This window comes from Dipodomys ordii, unplaced genomic scaffold, assembly GCF_000151885.1.
Source record: "Dipodomys ordii isolate 6190 unplaced genomic scaffold, Dord_2.0 Scaffold166, whole genome shotgun sequence".
Taxonomy (NCBI): Eukaryota; Metazoa; Chordata; class Mammalia; order Rodentia; family Heteromyidae; genus Dipodomys; species Dipodomys ordii.
The window spans coordinates 869,174-885,426 of NW_012267382.1; the positions used below are offsets into that span (position 1 = coordinate 869,174).

General features: G+C 59.2%; 2 protein-coding genes across 2 annotated transcripts in view; one reads left to right on the forward strand and one right to left on the reverse strand.

Annotated features, from left to right (window-relative positions):
- Window positions 1-5,847, forward strand: part of Ap2a2 (adaptor-related protein complex 2, alpha 2 subunit) — a 47,900-nt gene extending 42,053 nt beyond the window's left edge. The window contains exons 16-22 of the mRNA XM_013033365.1: window positions 2,258-2,347; window positions 3,494-3,617; window positions 4,302-4,418; window positions 4,516-4,585; window positions 4,675-4,809; window positions 5,482-5,592; window positions 5,669-5,847. Coding sequence (XP_012888819.1) covers window positions 2,258-2,347; window positions 3,494-3,617; window positions 4,302-4,418; window positions 4,516-4,585; window positions 4,675-4,809; window positions 5,482-5,559 — 614 coding nt within the window. The 3' untranslated portion in view covers window positions 5,560-5,592; window positions 5,669-5,847. The remainder of the gene's footprint in view (window positions 1-2,257; window positions 2,348-3,493; window positions 3,618-4,301; window positions 4,419-4,515; window positions 4,586-4,674; window positions 4,810-5,481; window positions 5,593-5,668) is intronic.
- A 2,872-nt stretch (window positions 5,848-8,719) lies between these two features.
- The window catches only part of Muc6 (mucin 6, oligomeric mucus/gel-forming), a 36,090-nt gene continuing 28,556 nt past the window's right edge, over window positions 8,720-16,253 (reverse strand). The window contains exons 25-32 of the mRNA XM_013033353.1: window positions 15,285-15,441; window positions 14,929-15,069; window positions 14,196-14,258; window positions 13,871-13,903; window positions 13,296-13,481; window positions 10,502-12,232; window positions 9,156-9,258; window positions 8,720-8,897 (exon numbers count right to left, since the gene is read on the reverse strand). Of these exons, the coding sequence (XP_012888807.1) occupies window positions 8,720-8,897; window positions 9,156-9,258; window positions 10,502-12,232; window positions 13,296-13,481; window positions 13,871-13,903; window positions 14,196-14,258; window positions 14,929-15,069; window positions 15,285-15,441 (2,592 nt within the window). The remainder of the gene's footprint in view (window positions 8,898-9,155; window positions 9,259-10,501; window positions 12,233-13,295; window positions 13,482-13,870; window positions 13,904-14,195; window positions 14,259-14,928; window positions 15,070-15,284; window positions 15,442-16,253) is intronic.

Here is a 16,253-nt window from a genome sequence, read left to right on the forward strand (position 1 = left end):
CGCCCCCTCCCTCTCTCTCCTCCCTTCTTCCCTCTCCTCCCCTATTCCCTCTCCTTCCATCCCCTTCTTTCCCTCTGAGTTGTAGGGTTTGAATTCAGAACCTGGGCACTGTCCTTGAGCTCTTTCACCCAGGGCTAGTACTCTACTACTTTGAGCCACAGCAGTCTTTTTTGAGTGGTTAATTGGAGATAAAAGAGTCTCATGGGGACTTTTCTGCCCAGTCTAGTTTCAAACTTTGATCCTCAGATCTCAGCCTCCTGAGTATCTAGGATTACAGGCATGAGCCACCAATGCTCAGCTTAGTTTCCTTTCTGAACTTAAAGGATAAAAGTATCCACTAAGACTGGGTGAAGGCATCACTGCCTGGTTAGCTAGAACAGTGAGGCATTGAGCATGGCCTTGTGGAGGGCTGATGGCCACAGTGAAGGGTCCATGCGTGTGGGTCTGGCCTGCCTGGGCAGCGTCAGTACCAGGCTGGCTGTGAATGTGGTTCAGCCAGGCCTCCCTTGGGGAGGGATGTGGGTGGTCTCGCTGATGCTGGTATAGGGAAGACAGGTGTGGCTGTGGTCCTGAGAAGATCCCTGGAAGCAGATCTGCCAGTGTCAGCTGACCCTCCAAGCTTGTCATTTGTAGCTCTCCCTGCCTCTCCCTGCTCTGAGAGCATGGGCGGCCTGGAGATAGGCACCGGGAGGCTGGAGAGACAACTTCCTGTTTCCAGCTGTCATGCTGTTTTTATGTTTATGTTTGTCGGTTGTGGGGCCTGAACTCTGGGCCTGGGCGCTGTCCCTCAGCTCTTCAGCTCAAGGCCAGTGCTCTACCGCTTGAGCCACAGTGCCACTTCCGGTTTTCTAGTGGTTTATTGGAGATAAGAGTCTCACAGACTTTCTTGCCCGGGATGGCTTTGAACCACAATCCTCCTGAGAGGAGGCTAGGATTACAGCCGTGAGCCACCAACGCCCAGCTGGCATGCTATTTTTTTTTTTTTTTTTTTGTCGGTCGTGGGACTTGAACTCTGGGCCTGGGCGCTGTCCCTCAGCTCTTCAGCTCAAGGCGAGCGCTCTACCACTTGAGCTACATACAGCGCCACTTCCGGTTTTCTGGTGGTTTTTATTGGAGATAGGAGTCTCACGGTCTCTCCTGCCCGGGTTGGCTTTGAACCGCGATCCTCAGATCTCAGCCTCCTGAGTAGCTAGGATTACAGGCGTGAGCCACCAGCGCCCGGCTGGCATGCTATTTTTTAAAAAATAATTTTTTATTGTGCTTAAGTGATTACATAAATTTCACAGTGTTGTGAGATAGTGATACTCAGTTAAAGTCACACATTTTAACCTTCACAAGGCAAATTGTAATTATTGTGGTCTATACAGTTTGTGAATTGTGTGAGCTTTGATAATACAATATAATTTCTTCCAATCAGGTGGTGTGTACATTTCTTTCCTTTTGCTTAGCATCAGCAGCTCCTCTTTCCCTCTCCCTCCCTCCCTCCCATCGCTGTCCTTGAGTTGCTTAGTTCATTTTCATCAGTGTCCAGTGCAGCTGACGGGCCCCTCTGCTGTAATTTTCTGTTTCCTTCTGATTCTGTGCCTCCCCCTGGCTTCCCTAGATGTGTGTGTGTGCAGATGTGAGCACACACGCACACACAGACCCCCCCCCCCAGCCATATGTGTGGGCAGCAGCGTGGGGTCACTTAGCAATGACCTTTGTTTCTGGAGTCCTGTTTACTTTGTTGTATCTCCTTGCATTTTGGATTTAACACCCATATATCAGGGAGACCATGTGCCATTTGGCTCTTGGCTTACCTCACTCAACATGATTTGTTCTAGTTCCATCCGTTTCCCTGCGAATGCCATTATTTTGTCCTTTCTAATGGCTGCATAATATTCCATTGTGTATAGGTACCACAGTTTTTTGATCCATTCATCTGTAGCGGGGCATCTGGGTTGTTTCCACATCTTGGCTATTGTGAACAGTGCTCTAGTGAACATGGAGGTGCACGTGTCCTTGTATCCTGGTTCCTGTTGCTCAGGGTAGATGCCAACTGGCCTGCTATTTTTAAAGCTAAAAAAATTGTTCATATATATATATGTATTTGAAAATAATTTATTGTTATTACTAAGGGTCTGTTTTCTAAGTCAGGTAATGAGAAGTTCTTAGTTTTAGAAACAGGTATGCATCATAAGAACTCAACTTACTTGGAGGCTTCAGGGGATATACTGTGGAGACATGGTGAAATAAACAGCTTTTGTTTTTTTTCTAGGGCGGATGTTCATATTTTATGGTAACAAGACCTCCACGCAGTTCTTAAACTTCACTCCAACACTGATCTGTGCAGACGACCTTCAGGCTAATATCCTTGGCTCTCTGCCCAGGCCCAGACTGACACAGACACATAGATAGGCAGCAAATAGGATTCAGAGGAGGCTTTGAAGAGAATTGATCTTGGTCCAAGTGGCAAGTTATTTCTAGGTGGTCAGTAAAATTATGTACGCGTTTGTACTTGAGAATTGACTTTGGATGATGCATTGAACATCATTTGTGTATGTATGTCTGCTTTTATCTAGCCTATGGAGTCATTTGCTTTCTAGCTTGTTTTCTTGTTCTGTGATGAGCTCTGGCCCCCTGTGTGAAGTCCCTCAGGTGAGTAGCGCGAGCATCTGGTGACAAACCTGGGCTTCTGTTCACTCTAGCAACCCTTTGTTTACACCAAAGACTGATCCCTTGGAGGTCATTAGGAATACCAGTAGAAGGCTTCAGTTGAAGGAGACAGCTGGAGTCCGCTGCACTTCCTCCCAGAGATGTCTTCCTCCAGTGCAGCTCAGCCGAGAGGGATGCTCCCCCTTGGGCTCATGACCCCAGGAGAGTGAAACAGTCGGCTCTGTAAGGGGCAGCTCCCTGTTCATTCGGTGCGGATGATTGGAACTGTCTGTAGCTCAGTGATAGAGAGCTTGTCCCCCCAGCACAGGCACAGTGGAAACAAACACACACACATGCAGGACTGGTATGTAAGTTCCTGCACACACAGCCACTTTCTGTGTGTCCTCTTCTCTGGGAATCACTGGACTCTGTGGGACAGGGGGTGGCGCAGAGCCTGGCAGTGTGTGGCTGATGGGCATAGGATGTACCCAGGAAAGGTCTCCTGGGTCTTGTTTGCAGGGACATCACTAAGAGTCTTGTGTTGGCTGCTTTCAAGCACCATACTCAGAGCAAGGCAGACTCTGATTCACGCAGAACCCAGGGGTTCTCCCAACCCTTATAGTAAACAAGCTCTGGTTTCTCCCGAGAGCAACAGCAATCCATGTGTAAGTGCCAGAGCCTATGGGCACAGAGCCAAGACAAGGCAGGCAGTCGGTGTGTAAGCTGGCCGGGTGCCGTGCCGGCTCTGTTCTGGCAGGGCTGGCTGTGGTCCTGAGCCTTGGTCAGTAGTGTTGGTGGGAGGCAGGGGCAGTGGGGCTGGGCCCGCACCCTGCGTGATCTGGATCCCTTAACAGCTCACATCTGAAGCTGCAGACCAAGCCTGTGGACCCCACTGTGGACGGGGGTGCGCAGGTGCAGCAGGCAGTCAACATCGAGTGCCTGTCTGACTTCACGGAGGCGCCGGTCCTCAACCTCCAGTTCAGGTGAGAGCTGTGCGCGCGTCCTCGGTGCGCAGAGCCTGTGGGCACTGCCTGGCTCTGTCAGTTCCATGTCTTTCCTGAGAGCGTGTCGCTGCATCTCGGCGAACCCACACAGCAGGCTCCAATTGCCTGTGGCGGGAGGGGTAGGAAGCTGGCCATGGCCTGGTGCGGTACCACCTTGCCTGTGGGGTCTCCCTGCCCTGTGGGGCTTGCAGGCGAGGGCGTTTCCGACTTGAGGACGTTCGCTCCCCGCTCTGGGCTGGGCAGCTAGTCCTCGTGGGTCCGCTGGGCTGGCTCCGAAGGACGGCTGCAGGGTGGTGGTGACTGACTTTCTCCTGACACTGGCCTAGGTGAGGAAGGCTCGTCTTGCACACCTGGGGAAAAGCAGAGTGGGGGTGGGTGGAGGTGGTGGTGTAGGGCCTGTCTAGGTCTTCGTTTGCCCAAGGGGCTGGGCTGAGAGCGGAGCTTGGCCTCCGGACTCAGATGAAGCGGCAGCCCCAGCTTTGCTGGTCTGTGCATGTCACTGGACACAGACCGTCCTTGGTGCGTTGGGTGGAGGCTCGGCTCTGGGGACACAGTGCTGAGGGCACCCTGTATGGCACGCGGTGGGGTACCTTGGCCCGTCCTGGTGCCCCGACGATTTTCCAACTGAATTTCTGGGTCTCCAGTTATTCTCTGTGCTTGCAGGTATGGCGGCACATTCCAGAATGTCTCCGTTAAGCTGCCCATCACACTCAACAAGTTTTTCCAGCCCACAGAAATGGCTTCTCAGGATTTCTTTCAGCGCTGGAAGCAGTTGAGCAAGTGAGAGGGCAGGGTGGGGGGGCAGGGCCTCTGTATAGGACAGTCCGCGTGCCTCTCGCTTGGCCCCCGTACTCACCCTGGGTGCTGTTTCTCACAGTCCACAACAAGAAGTGCAAAACATTTTCAAAGCAAAGCATCCCATGGATACAGAGATCACTAAAGCGAAGGTAAAGGGTTGTGCGGGAAGGTCCTCCAGGCAGGGGGCCCATGGGCCAGTGCCAGCCAGCGTCCTGACCCCTTCTCTTCTTCTGAGCAGATTATTGGATTTGGTTCTGCACTCCTTGAGGAAGTTGACCCCAATCCTGCAAATTTTGTGGGTGCTGGCATCATACACACCAAAACTACCCAGATTGGGTGCTTGTTGCGTCTGGAGCCGAATCTGCAAGCCCAGGTCAGGCCTCCGGGAGGCAGGCGGGTGTGCCCAGATTGTTAGGCCCAGCTCCGCTTATGTGCAGAGAGGGTTACATGGACCCCAAGTACAGTGGTTCATGCTGACAGAGGCTTACTCCTCTCCCATAGCTGCCCCTGGTCAGTGTATGTGCTGTCTCCCTCTACCCACAGATGACCCTGGCTGCTGCCCTGGTACCCCTTGTGGTTGTGTTGCGCTCAGCTCCTGAGGCGCTGCCTGCTTTAGCTTTGAGCTCCTGCTGAGCTCCACCCCGCTGCTCTGTGGCAGCTTGAGCAGCGTTCTCCTCACAAAGCTCAGTGGAAACCTTTGTGTCCTAGTGCCTGCGCTGTGTCTGCTCCTAGTTCTGCTCTGTGTCTGGTTCTTGTTGGTTGGGAACTGGTGTTCAGTCAGTTCACATGGCTGATCCCAGGAGAGCCTGGCTGGCTCACAGGGTAGATACGCAGCTGGCCAAACGTCTTGTCAGAGTGCCTGGCAGGCACCCACCCACTCTCCCCAGCCGCTGCTCTGTGTCCACTGCGGTGAGAGCCGGCTTCCAGAATGGGGGAGCCGGGGAGAGCTCGCGCAGCCACTGGGTATGGCATACCCCGGGCTGAAAGGCCCTGGCTGAGGCTTGCCACCCCCCTGTGCCCACTGACCGGTCGCTCTCTGTTTCAGATGTACCGACTCACACTGCGCACAAGCAAAGACACCGTGTCTCAGAGATTATGTGAATTGCTGTCGGAACAGTTCTGATCCTCAAGGATGGAAGATCAGGCTCATGTGTTTGTGCGTTTCTCTTCGTCTCTACCATTTGTCTTCGTTACCGTACTGCAAATAAACACCCCTTGTCTGAACCCCACAGCACAAGGCGTCTGCAGCCCTGCACCACCAGACGGCTCTGTGGGTGTGGATGGGACGCGGAACGCGGTTCCAGAAGGGCTGCAGCCGGCCTGCCCCGTCAGAGGAGGGGGCCTGGACCTGGGAATCAAGACAGCCCTGGGGGTCGGCCTGACACATTAAAAGGGAAATTAGAAGTTTGAATGAAAGTGGAAATTTTGTTGAAATTTTATTGAAGTGCTGCTGTAGGGCGGCTGACCTAATCTCAGACCCTGGGAGCAGCCCTCTCTGCTTGTAGCAATGACTCTGGGCTCTGGCCATGCTGGGCGTGACACAAATGGCTTGATGTGTGTGGCTGACATAGCAGGCTGGGAAACGTGTTCACACGGGTTGCTCTAGCGCCCCTGATGGTTTCTGGGGTAGGATTTTTAACTTGCTTTATCGACTGCTGGCAACGCGACGTGCCGTGCTCACCTCTGTGGCCATTCTTTTCACAGCCCCATTTTTCTTGAAGGGACATTTGAGACATTCATTCTACCTGTTTGAAACTGTGGATTTGCAGCATGGTGGGAAGGAGTTCCCAGTGGCGCTGGGGGGTGTGGACCTGGCTCCTTTTTGTTTTAAATGGGTGCGTTCTGGGACGGGGGGTGTCACAAGCGTGGAGTGGCGGAGCAAGGCTGTGCAAGGAGTGAGACTCCACCAACAGTGCTTCATTTTCCTGGCTCGTGGTTTTCCTGTTGAGGCCTGGGTGCTGCAGACCTGCACCTGTCCAACCCTTGCGTGAGGCAGGGTGGAGGAGGCCTGGTTGGTCAGGGAATGAAGAGGCCAGGGACAAGGAGGGCAGCTGGCCTGTGCTGTGCGAGGCTGTACGAGGCTCTCTGGCCGGTGTGCTGCTGCCCAGCACGGGTCTTGCGCAGATTAGGTGGGCCCTGCAGGCCCAGTCAGGAGCCCAGTCCAGGGCAGAGGCCTTGGGAGCCACGGGAAGCCCTGCACTCCGCCCCCACATGTGGACACCGTCGGGAGGGGCAGGTTCCTCTGAGCACGTGCCCCAGCTGCCAGGTTCCTCTAGTTCACAGGGGCACCAGTCAACTGCACATAAGGTCCTTCAGCCAGCCTCAGGCCACAGCGCCTCGTGACAGCTCCGGGCGTCCCTGGCAGCCCCACGCGCACAGCCTTTGTGTTGGTTTCAGAACAAACAACCTCGTGTACTGGTCCTTGTGTCCCGTGGAGTCCGTGGTCTGGCCGCAGAGTCTGATGCCCAACTGCCAAGGCTTGTGCTGCGGGTGGATGGTCTGGCTGTGTGGCGGGAGCAAGCTTCCGTGTCCTTTCTCCAATGGCCGGACAGAGTCTCTTTCCACCATGTGGATGGCCACGTGCCTGTGTGGCTACGTGCCTGTGAGTGCTCCCTGGTGGTGGTGTCTGGGACATAGGAAGGGCGGCTGCTGGAGCACAAGCCTTTGCTCTGCATCGGGAGCCCCTGTCAGTCCAGTGTGCTCCTTCTCAGAGAAAAATAAATTCTGGAGTGTGATCCATGCCCATGTGTGGTCTTTGTGGGGGGGGGGGGCGGTGAGCATCGTACATAGCCCTCAGTCCCTTGTGGGCATTGTGGGGAGCTGAGCATCAAGGACCTTGAGTCCTGTCACTTGCCGCTCCACGCACAGCAGCGTTGGAGCAGGGCTGTCTCCTGCTAGTGGGTTCAGGTGTGGCTGAGCCTAATCTGTCCACGGTAGAGCTGGGCTGTGGCTCCTCTGGGGTCCTGACTCTTGAAGGCCTGTGTTGTAGCCTAGAAGAGGAGCAGGCACAGGGCTCCCTCACCTCGTGTGGACCCAGCGGTCTGGACCTGGGCAGGATGGCCCCTGCCTAGGGAGCCCTCTGCGGTGGGTACAGATGGGGGGTGGGACCCCAGAGCACTGTGGGCTCGCTCTACCATGGACTTGAAGCGTCCTGAGGGGGAGGGCCTCGAGGTGAGGGGTGGTGTCCTCACTCCAGCCAGCCTGGGGACACAGGTCTTGCTCAGCCCCTTGGGCCACCTGGTGGCCCAACCTGTGCAAGTATGATAGAGGTTCCTAGTGGCCCAACCCATACAGGTCTGATGTGCAGCTGTGATGGGGTGCTGGCGTCCCGTTCTGTGCGGGTGTGATTGGAGGATTCCGGTGTCCTGCTGTGCAGGTGTGTTGGGGAGTAGAACAGAACTCTGGTGATGCCACTTAAGCAAGTGTGCATGATTGGGGTAGAACTACGGTGGCCTGACCTGAACAGATGGGTGTAGGAATTTGATCCCTGAGGGTCTTGATTTGTAACCAAATGCCCAAGGAGCAGCCTTTGTCCGACAAGAATCATTTTAGTTGGAATCAGCTTTTTGGCAGGTGATAGACCTCTCTGAAGACGCCTCGGAAGCAGCTTCCTGCCCTCCTGGGTGCTACTGTTGTACTCGTCCCCCTCTGCCCCTCTCTGGCTCATTAGAAATCCCTCTTCCCTTCCAGCTTTAGTGCTTTCCTTATCTTTAGTCCCACTTGTCTCCTGCCCATGGCCCACACCCTTGGGTCACCATCTGAGCAATTCTGCATCTCCTGAGGACCCGGGTGGAGCTGCCCCTTCTCGAGAGTCGGCTCCTGTCAGGGGGTGGGACTCTAGTGTGACGTGCAGATGGATGGTGCAGACAGGAAATGGCTCCCTGCGTGTCAGAGCAGGCTCTTCAGTTCACCATTCCTTACTGGTGCTTAGGTGAGCCACGTCAAAGGGTACTTTGAGGCCGGGCCATGGCCAGGGAGAGGTCTGCTAAATAGACCCGGAGAAGATGTCACAGTGGTGTTTTAAGCTGGGCCCTGGTGGCTCACGCCTGTCATCCTAGCTACTCAGGAGGCTGAGATCTGAAAGTCTGTGAGACTCTTATCTCCAGTAAACCACCAGAAAACTGGAAGTGGTACTGTGGCTCAAATGGTAGAGTGCTCTCCTTGAGCTGAAGAGTGCAGGGACAGCGCCCAGGCCCAGAGTTCAAGACCCACAACTGACCAAAAAAAAAGCATGTTGTTTTTTAATCTGTGACTTCACTCCCAGGAGAACAGGAAAGGCCTTTTTAGTCTCTGCAGTTCCACGGGCGGCACGCACAGCCGCTGAACACCTGTAGGGTGAGTGTGAGCTGCCGGCCTGGTGCGCTGGGGTCTGGGCAGGGCAGCAGGAGCTGCTTCTCATGGGTGCCGAGCGGGTAGCAGCAGCTGCAGTGGGTGTCCACCTGCAGCGTGTCGGTGTTGAAGCTGGCAAGGAGCAGAGGCCAGTCAGGTCAGGATGCCGTCCCCTCCACAGGCCACCCCAGAGCAGGGGCACCCTGTCACCAGGCGTGCGGGCTGGGCCCTCGGTGTGGCCAGCCATGTACAGATGCAGCTATGTGGCATGGGCCCAGGCACGGAGCCAGCCACTCAGCCTGGTCAGACAGGCTGGTGCCGGGGGCGCCGGGAGCGTGTGGCTGGGGCAGCTGGGCCCTGCTGGGGGTAGGGCGCCTGCCAGTGGCTCACCTGACCGAAGAGGAGCACAGGCCCTCGCAGTGAGTCAGGGTCACGTTCACCTCGCACCCCTGGTAGGTGATCTGCCGCTCCTGCTCCAACAGGCCACAGGGCCCTAGACCAGAGCGGGGGGGGGCTGTGGTGAGACCCTGCAGACCAGGCTCAGTGCGGCCCTTCCCGACTCCCCCCTCGCCTTGTAGCATGTCTGGCCTGCACAGCCCCCTAGAGCTCAGACCACAGCTTTGTCCAGGACAAAAGCCTGGCATTCTTGTACTTTTCTTAAAGAGCCTGAACATGAGCGGGGATGAGCTGTGCTTCCGGTTAACTAGGTGCCTTGAGTCTGCGGGTGCCCAAGGCTTCTCCCCTTTCTGTTCCCGCACATGGGCTCTGGACGTGGGGCTGGCACGCCCCACGACAGGCGGTGGTGTGCAGGAGACGGGCGGGGCACCTGGTGGCATTGGAGCTGCCAGTGCCAGCTGGGCTTGGCAGCGTACGTCTGCGCTACCAGCACTTGAGAGACTGAAGCAAGAGAGTCATGAGCTCAAGACCAATCTGGGTGATGCTAGACTTCCAAAAAATGAACAAACACCACCAACAAAATAAAGGAGAAAAACTACCAATGTGGAACTGGGTTAAAAAGCTTAAAAAAAATCCTGGGCAAAACCTGGAATTCTGCCCCATGCGTCTTCCTGCCTGTGCCAACTCCTTCCTGGCCCAAGCCTGCCTAGCTTCTCCACTTGGGCTGTTCTGTAGCGGGCCTGGAGTCCTACGCCCTGCCCTTCCCGGGCCTCCCGAGAGCCTGCGAGCACCCGGCTCAGTGACCAGCTGCCACACGTGCATCAGCGTGGGCATGTGCTGCCCATAGCAGGCCTAGGGCTCACCCCACAGGATACCATGGGAAGGAGGGGTGTCTCCAGGGGTGTGCAGATGGGCAGGGCTCCATCTGCGGGGAGTCCTGGATGTGTGTGGGCAGGAGGACGTGAGCACTGGCTGGCAACCAGCGCCCGATGGAAGGCAGCCCTGGCTTCCTGCCCCTGGCCTCCTGCAGGTCACCCGGAGGAGGTGCCTTCTGGGGCTGTCCCCTGTGGCTCTGCAATCGGGGGCGGGGTGGAGGCTGCCGTAGGTGTCAGCCAAGACGGCAGGGCATGGGTGCAGGGCCTGCTTGCACGAGGGAGGGCTGCTTGGGAGAAGGATAGATGCTCCAGTCAGATGCAGACAGGCCTGGGGAGGGCCAAGAATCTGTCCAGCATGAAGGCTCCAGGAGGTGGGGGAAGGCGGAGGTCGGAAGGGGTGTATTCAGAGAGGGGCAGGAAGGGGAGGACGGGCACTGGAGGCCTGGGAGGGAGCAAACTACTCACCAGATGGCCTGGGTGGAGAGGTCATGGCTGAGGAGCCCCAGGGGCTGGTAGGGGCTGGAGGCTTCGGGGTAGATGCGGAAGGACTTCCAGTGGGAGGGCTTGAGCCGGCCGGGAACATAGAGGTAGGCAGTTGGGTGGCCCCAGGGGGCCTGGTCGTCAGGTTGGTGACTGTGGCGCCTGGGTAGGTGATCGTGGCCAGGGTGGACGGCAGGGGGCCCGCGGAGGGGGTGTGGGTGGTGAGAGAGGTCACCTGGGCGGTGGTGGATTGAGAGGCAGAGGCAGAGGATGTGGGAATGTGGAGTGTGGTCCTCCATGTAGACAGAGCGCTGGCACTAGTGAGCAGGTCGGGAGTGGAGGCGGGAGGCGCGTGGGTGGTGGGCGAGGCGTGCAGCTGAGGGGGGGAAGGCGAAGAGGCCAGAGGCAAGAGGGGGGTGTTGAGCGCAGTGGAGGCTGCCGTAGGAGAGGAAGAGGGCGGTAGCGCGGTGGGCCGGGTAACAGACGGGGAGGGGGGCACGGAGGAGGGGGTGGGAGCGTACTGAGAGGTGGGAGGGGGGGAAGAAGCGGGCGGGGCGGTGGAGGAAGCAAGGAGCGTGGTCGGGACCGTAGGGGTGGGAAGAGAGAGTGATGTCCTGGGCCAAACCGTGGATGAAGGAGGAAAGCTCGCGGGAGGAGGAGAGGTGGCCAGGCTCGGGTGTGGGTGCAGAGTAGTCAGGGAAGAGGGCGGAGGGCTGAGCGCAGGGCTGCCAGGAGAAGACAGGGGGCCCCGGGTGGGCGTAGAAGTTCTGTCTGTGCTGAGTGAGCTGTGGGGCGCGGAGGGAGCCGCCGTGCTGGGAGTCAGAGGCGGAGTTGTGGGTGCTGGCCCTGTGCCCGACACGGGGCTGGCGGGAAGGAGGGTGTCAGTGGACCCTGACGAAGAGATGCCGGAGACCGCGGGGGAAACACTGGGGGGGATAGTCCTGTGGGAGCTTGGAGGCCCGGAGGAGGAGAACGAGGAGGAGGAGGAGGATGTTGGGAGCAGAGAGGTCAGAGAGGTCTGGGGTGTGGAAGGGGTGTAGAGGGTGCTGGTGGTCTGCAGGGGAGTTGCTGTTGGGGGACCTGTGGAGTGTGCTGTGGTGGAGACAGACGTGGTGGATGGGGAGTGTGTGCTGGGTGAGGCAGAGCCGGTGTTGGCTGGTGGCCTTCCTGTTGCTCTAGTGGTGGGGCTCTCCGTGGATGTGGGGTGATGCAGGGTGGAAGGCTGGGACAGGAGGTGGGCCGAGGTGGTCTTGGGGGTGAGTGAGCTGTGGGACTGGGTGGTAGCGGTGGTGCCCGAGGCCTGGGTCTGAGCTGTGAGTGTGGGTCCTGTGGTCTTCACTGTGGTAATGGGCAGGACTGCTGTGGTTTGGGCGGTAGAGGCTGAAGGGCCCAGGTGTGCACTGGTTGTGATGGTGGCTTCATGTGAACTAGGAGTGGAGGCGGAGGTCGAGCTGGGGAACAGAGAGGGCAAGGGGGTTTGGGGGCCGGACGGTGTTTGGGGGGTGGTGGTGGGGTGTGGCGACGTTCCTTGGGGGGCCTGGGTGGAGGCAGCCAGGGCTGATGAGGGCTGTGAGTTGTGGGAGGTGAGGGTGGACCAGGTGTGGGGTGTTGTGGACTCCGTGCCGTGCTGCTGGGTGGTGAGGATGATCTGATCGGACGGCGGTGGTCTGGTGTACCCCGTCCCTGTGCTTGGTCCTTGCTCCTGAGCCGTAGTGGCTGTGGATCGTGGTAGCTGTTAGCGTTCGCCGCGTGAGTTCAGACGTCCCGCACATGTGGTTCTGTGCTCCTCCGCTTGAGGGCTGATGGCTGTTCCCCTGGGGTTATGGGGCACCTGCCTTCATGGTCTCTGGTTCTGTGTTTTCATATGCTCTCTTGTAACCAGGGTAACCTGGGAGCCTATCTTGCCTCACCTGACTGCATCCTGTCAGTTTGTTTTCCTGACCATGGCCCAGTGGGTGCCCCCACCCATGACCTATGTGCTTGTGGGCTTGGCATCCGACTTCCCCGTGGGCCCCCAGGGTCTTGTTCCTGCTCTCCTGCTTGTTGGGCTGGGAGCCGGGCCAGGGGTCTGGGCCACGGCACCTGTGGGCTGTGACTCACTGTGGCTAGGAGACACGGCAGGCCCCGCTGACGTTGGCGGTCCCTCGGTGGTGCGTGCTGTGTACTGAGCTGTGGACGTGGTGGCCGGGCTGGGGGAGGATGCTGTGGGCTCAGAAGTGGCCTGGGTCACCGTGAGCCCCGTGACCGTGGCGCTTGCCGTGGCAGTCGGGGTCCCAGGCGACGTTGACAGAGCAGATACCGCCATGGTGGTGTGTGATGAGTCTGGGGAGGATGAGAGGACATCTCCATCCCCCGTGGCTTCCCCAGGCCCATGACCCCAAGATCTCCTGCCAGTTTCTGTTCCTCCTCCTCGGAGCAGCAGCCTTTGCCTTTCCTGCCTGGCTCTTAGGTCCTGAAGAGTCATCTGGCTGAGCTGGCCTTGTGGCACGGGTGGGGAGTGCAGGCTGGTGTGGGTCATCAGCCTTCCCATGGCTACCCGTGTCCCCCCCCCCCCCACGCAGTCCCGGGCAGCAGAGGGCTTTGCTGCTGCTGTGTGTGGGCAGATTGGGCTGCTGTGCGTGCCTGGCATCGTTCAGACAGCCTGCAACAGCCACGGCGAGCGGCCAGTTTGAGTTGTAAGCAGTTTTCAGAAGCTGCGTAGCTCTAGCCTAGAGAACGTGTGCTGAGCGTCTGCTCATTGGGAAGGCAGAGGCTCCTGGGCACCGGGAGCTGCTCTTACCTCCAGAGGACACGGTGGATTTCCTGGGTGTGGTCACAGTTGTCCCTCCCTCCGGGGAGGAAGGGGAGGAGGGTGGAGTGGAGGGTGCGGTGGCCGGGCTTGCGGTCTGCACGGGGCCTGTGGGCAGAGCTGGGGGGCCCGAGCTGACCCCGGGGGTGGTGGGCAGGACCTCCGTGGGCTGTGGGCCTGTGGAGAGCAGTTGTGGCCTCAGGGTGAGCAGAGCTCGACCCGGTGCTGTGGGCAGAGGCCCTTTCTCCCCGCAGCCCCTGGCTGTGGTCCTTCCAGAGCCTCCTCAGGGGCCTTCTGGAGGACTCGCCTGCAGAGGCCCAGCTTTGTGCCCAGTGGCAGGTCCAGCCAAGGCAGAGTGGTCAGGGTCGGTGACCAGCCAGGAGCTACGTGCCACAGGCCCGTCCCCTCTCACCCCAGACTAGCGTGTGTTTCCTGTCCATTCCTGGAACCAAGGCTGAGGCATGTGTGTGTGTGTGTGTGTGTGTGTGTGTGTGTACACGTATGTATCCTTGTCCAGAGCCAGGAAGAAAGCCAGGGACCCCATGGCACCCAATGGCCGCAATCACCTGAGGTGGTTGGTGGTGTGGTGGGCAGCAGCGCTGCAAGAGAAAGGGGCCGTCAGGGACCGCTGCCCTCCCCGCTCCTTCCCCCCTCCCCTGTCCTCCCCTCCACCTTCCCACCCCCCTCCCCAGCCCTCCACCTCCCCGTCCACGAGCCATCCTAAAGCTGAGTCAGCTTTTCCCCACTGGCAGGGCCGTGGCTCAGGACCCACAGTGGAGGGCTGAACTGCAGACACCACTCCCCGTGCACACACGGGCCAGACTCCATCCCCGCACACAGGCACCCCGCACATGTGGCCCAAGGACAACCTCAGGCGGAGCCTGGACTTACTGCACGGCACACAGATCCCCTCCTGGTGGTTGAAGTACTCGTCCTGGGAGCAGTTATAGCAGCCTGGGGCAGAGCAGGGCAGGGCTCAGCACCCCTGTCCTGGCCACCCCTTCTGCCAGCCCCTCATTCCCCTCTTCCCTCCGGTCTCTGAAACTCCTTGTTGGGCCCCGGGCCGCCTCCTGTGTGGCCGGCAATGCTTGTGGCCCTTGGCGGCTGTGGACCCAGCCCTCCCAGCTCTCCTCAGACCGGGCCTGGCTCTCAGCCACACGCGAACCTGACCCTCCCTGTCCGGAATCACGTCCTGCACGGTCCGGCCAGCCGTGGCAGCCGGGCACCCATCTTTCTATTGGAGCATGTGCGTCATCCCACAGATTTTTGCCTCCTTATTTTGGTTTTCCAGAATCTCTCCCTGGCCAGGAGAGAAGCTCCTGCAGGACTGTTTTGTGGGGCCATGTCCCAGCCCAGAGCTGCGGCTGGCCCTGAGGACGCGTTTGCTGGTGTGTGCAGGTGAGTGCCTTTGTGAATGAGCGTGTGGACGAATGGATGGATGTGCTGGTGAAAATGTGTGTGTGAGTGTGTCCTGATGTGGAGGTGAGGGAGTGAATGTGAAGTGCAAATGAGGAGCTGTGCGAGTGGATAAATGCGTTGGTGATTGGAAGCGTAGGTGAACCAGTGGATATTTGGGTGAATGACTGTGTGTGGGTGACAGGACGTCAGTCCCTGGGCCTGGTACCTTCGACGTTGGTGTCCGGGAAGCTCTCCAGACGGCCGGGGCACAGGCAGGGCTGGTAGTGCCACGTGCAGTTGGCTGTCGGTGTGTACTGGTACTCATTGCCGACGTGCTTGTGCGTGTTGTAGAAGTCGCAGTAGATGGCTGTGAGGGGAGGTGTGGTCAGGGCAGCCAGTCCTGAGCCCAGGCGCGGCGGCCCGGCGGCCCGGCAGCCCGGCGGAGGAGGCTCTGAGGACGGGGGCAGAGGCTGGCAGCTCTACGCAGCCCTGCAGGTGGTCCGGCGCCTGCCTAGGGAGGGGTTCCCGGTTCCCATGGCAGGTCTCTGGGCCGGGCAGGCGTGGGGAGGGGCGGGCACTCACGGCAGAAGCTCGGGGTCCTCCAGTCCACGCACACGCCCTTGTCCAGGCAGGCCTTGGCGTAGGCGGCCACCGCATCGCACAGACACTCGCAGTCGCCCCCCGTGTCACACCCGCACGTGTCCCGCACACAGGCCTCATAGTAGGGCAGGTGGTACACCTGCAGGGGGCGCCCTGTCGGTGTCTGGCGGTGCAGCCGGGCCCGGCTTGGCTGCGCCTGGGGCCTGGCCCCGCAGCCGTTCAGCCCTCAGCCAACGGCACATGGTGATGTTGGTGCTCAGCCAGCTCCACCCTGGGGGACCCGGTCAGTGTTCCTGTTCCCAGGCCTCCCCCTGGAGCTAGGATGGGCCCAGCAGAGCCCCTCCCCAGGCCTCTGCTGCACCCCCGCCGTGTCCATTCCCCTTCCCTGACCCTGTCCCACGCTCACATGGCCTCTGAATGCACCGGCCAGTCCCAGCTTCCGGCCTTTGCGCTTCATGGGGCACGCTTCTCCTAGTCTTACTGAGACCCAAGCGTCAAGGGCTCTTCTAGGAGCCCCCGAGTCCAGGAGGCTCACCTCTGGGTCAGGATGGGTCTCCTACCTTAGAGTGGCTCCTTGCTGACTGTACACGCCGAAGCAGGGGCTCTGCCTGGCAGTTCTGCAGACCCCGGCCCCCGGTACTCCGTGCTGTCTGGGAGCTGCTACAGCTTCCGGGGGGTGGAAGCCTGGTGCTGCTGCCCACACCACTGCTTGCGGGGACCCCTTGCCTGAGCCGTGGGGCCTGCCGTCCACCCCTGTTCCCGCCCGCTCCCAGGCTCCACAGGAGAGGACTCTACCCTGTTCCCATGGGAGGGCAGGGCCTGGCACTGCCAGGCTTGGGTGTGTGGATGGGGGGCTGGCACCCCCGGGCTTGGGCCTGGGCTCAGGGGGGATCAGGCACCCCCGGGCTTGGGCCTGGGCTCAGGGGGGATCAGGCACCCCCGGGCTTGGGC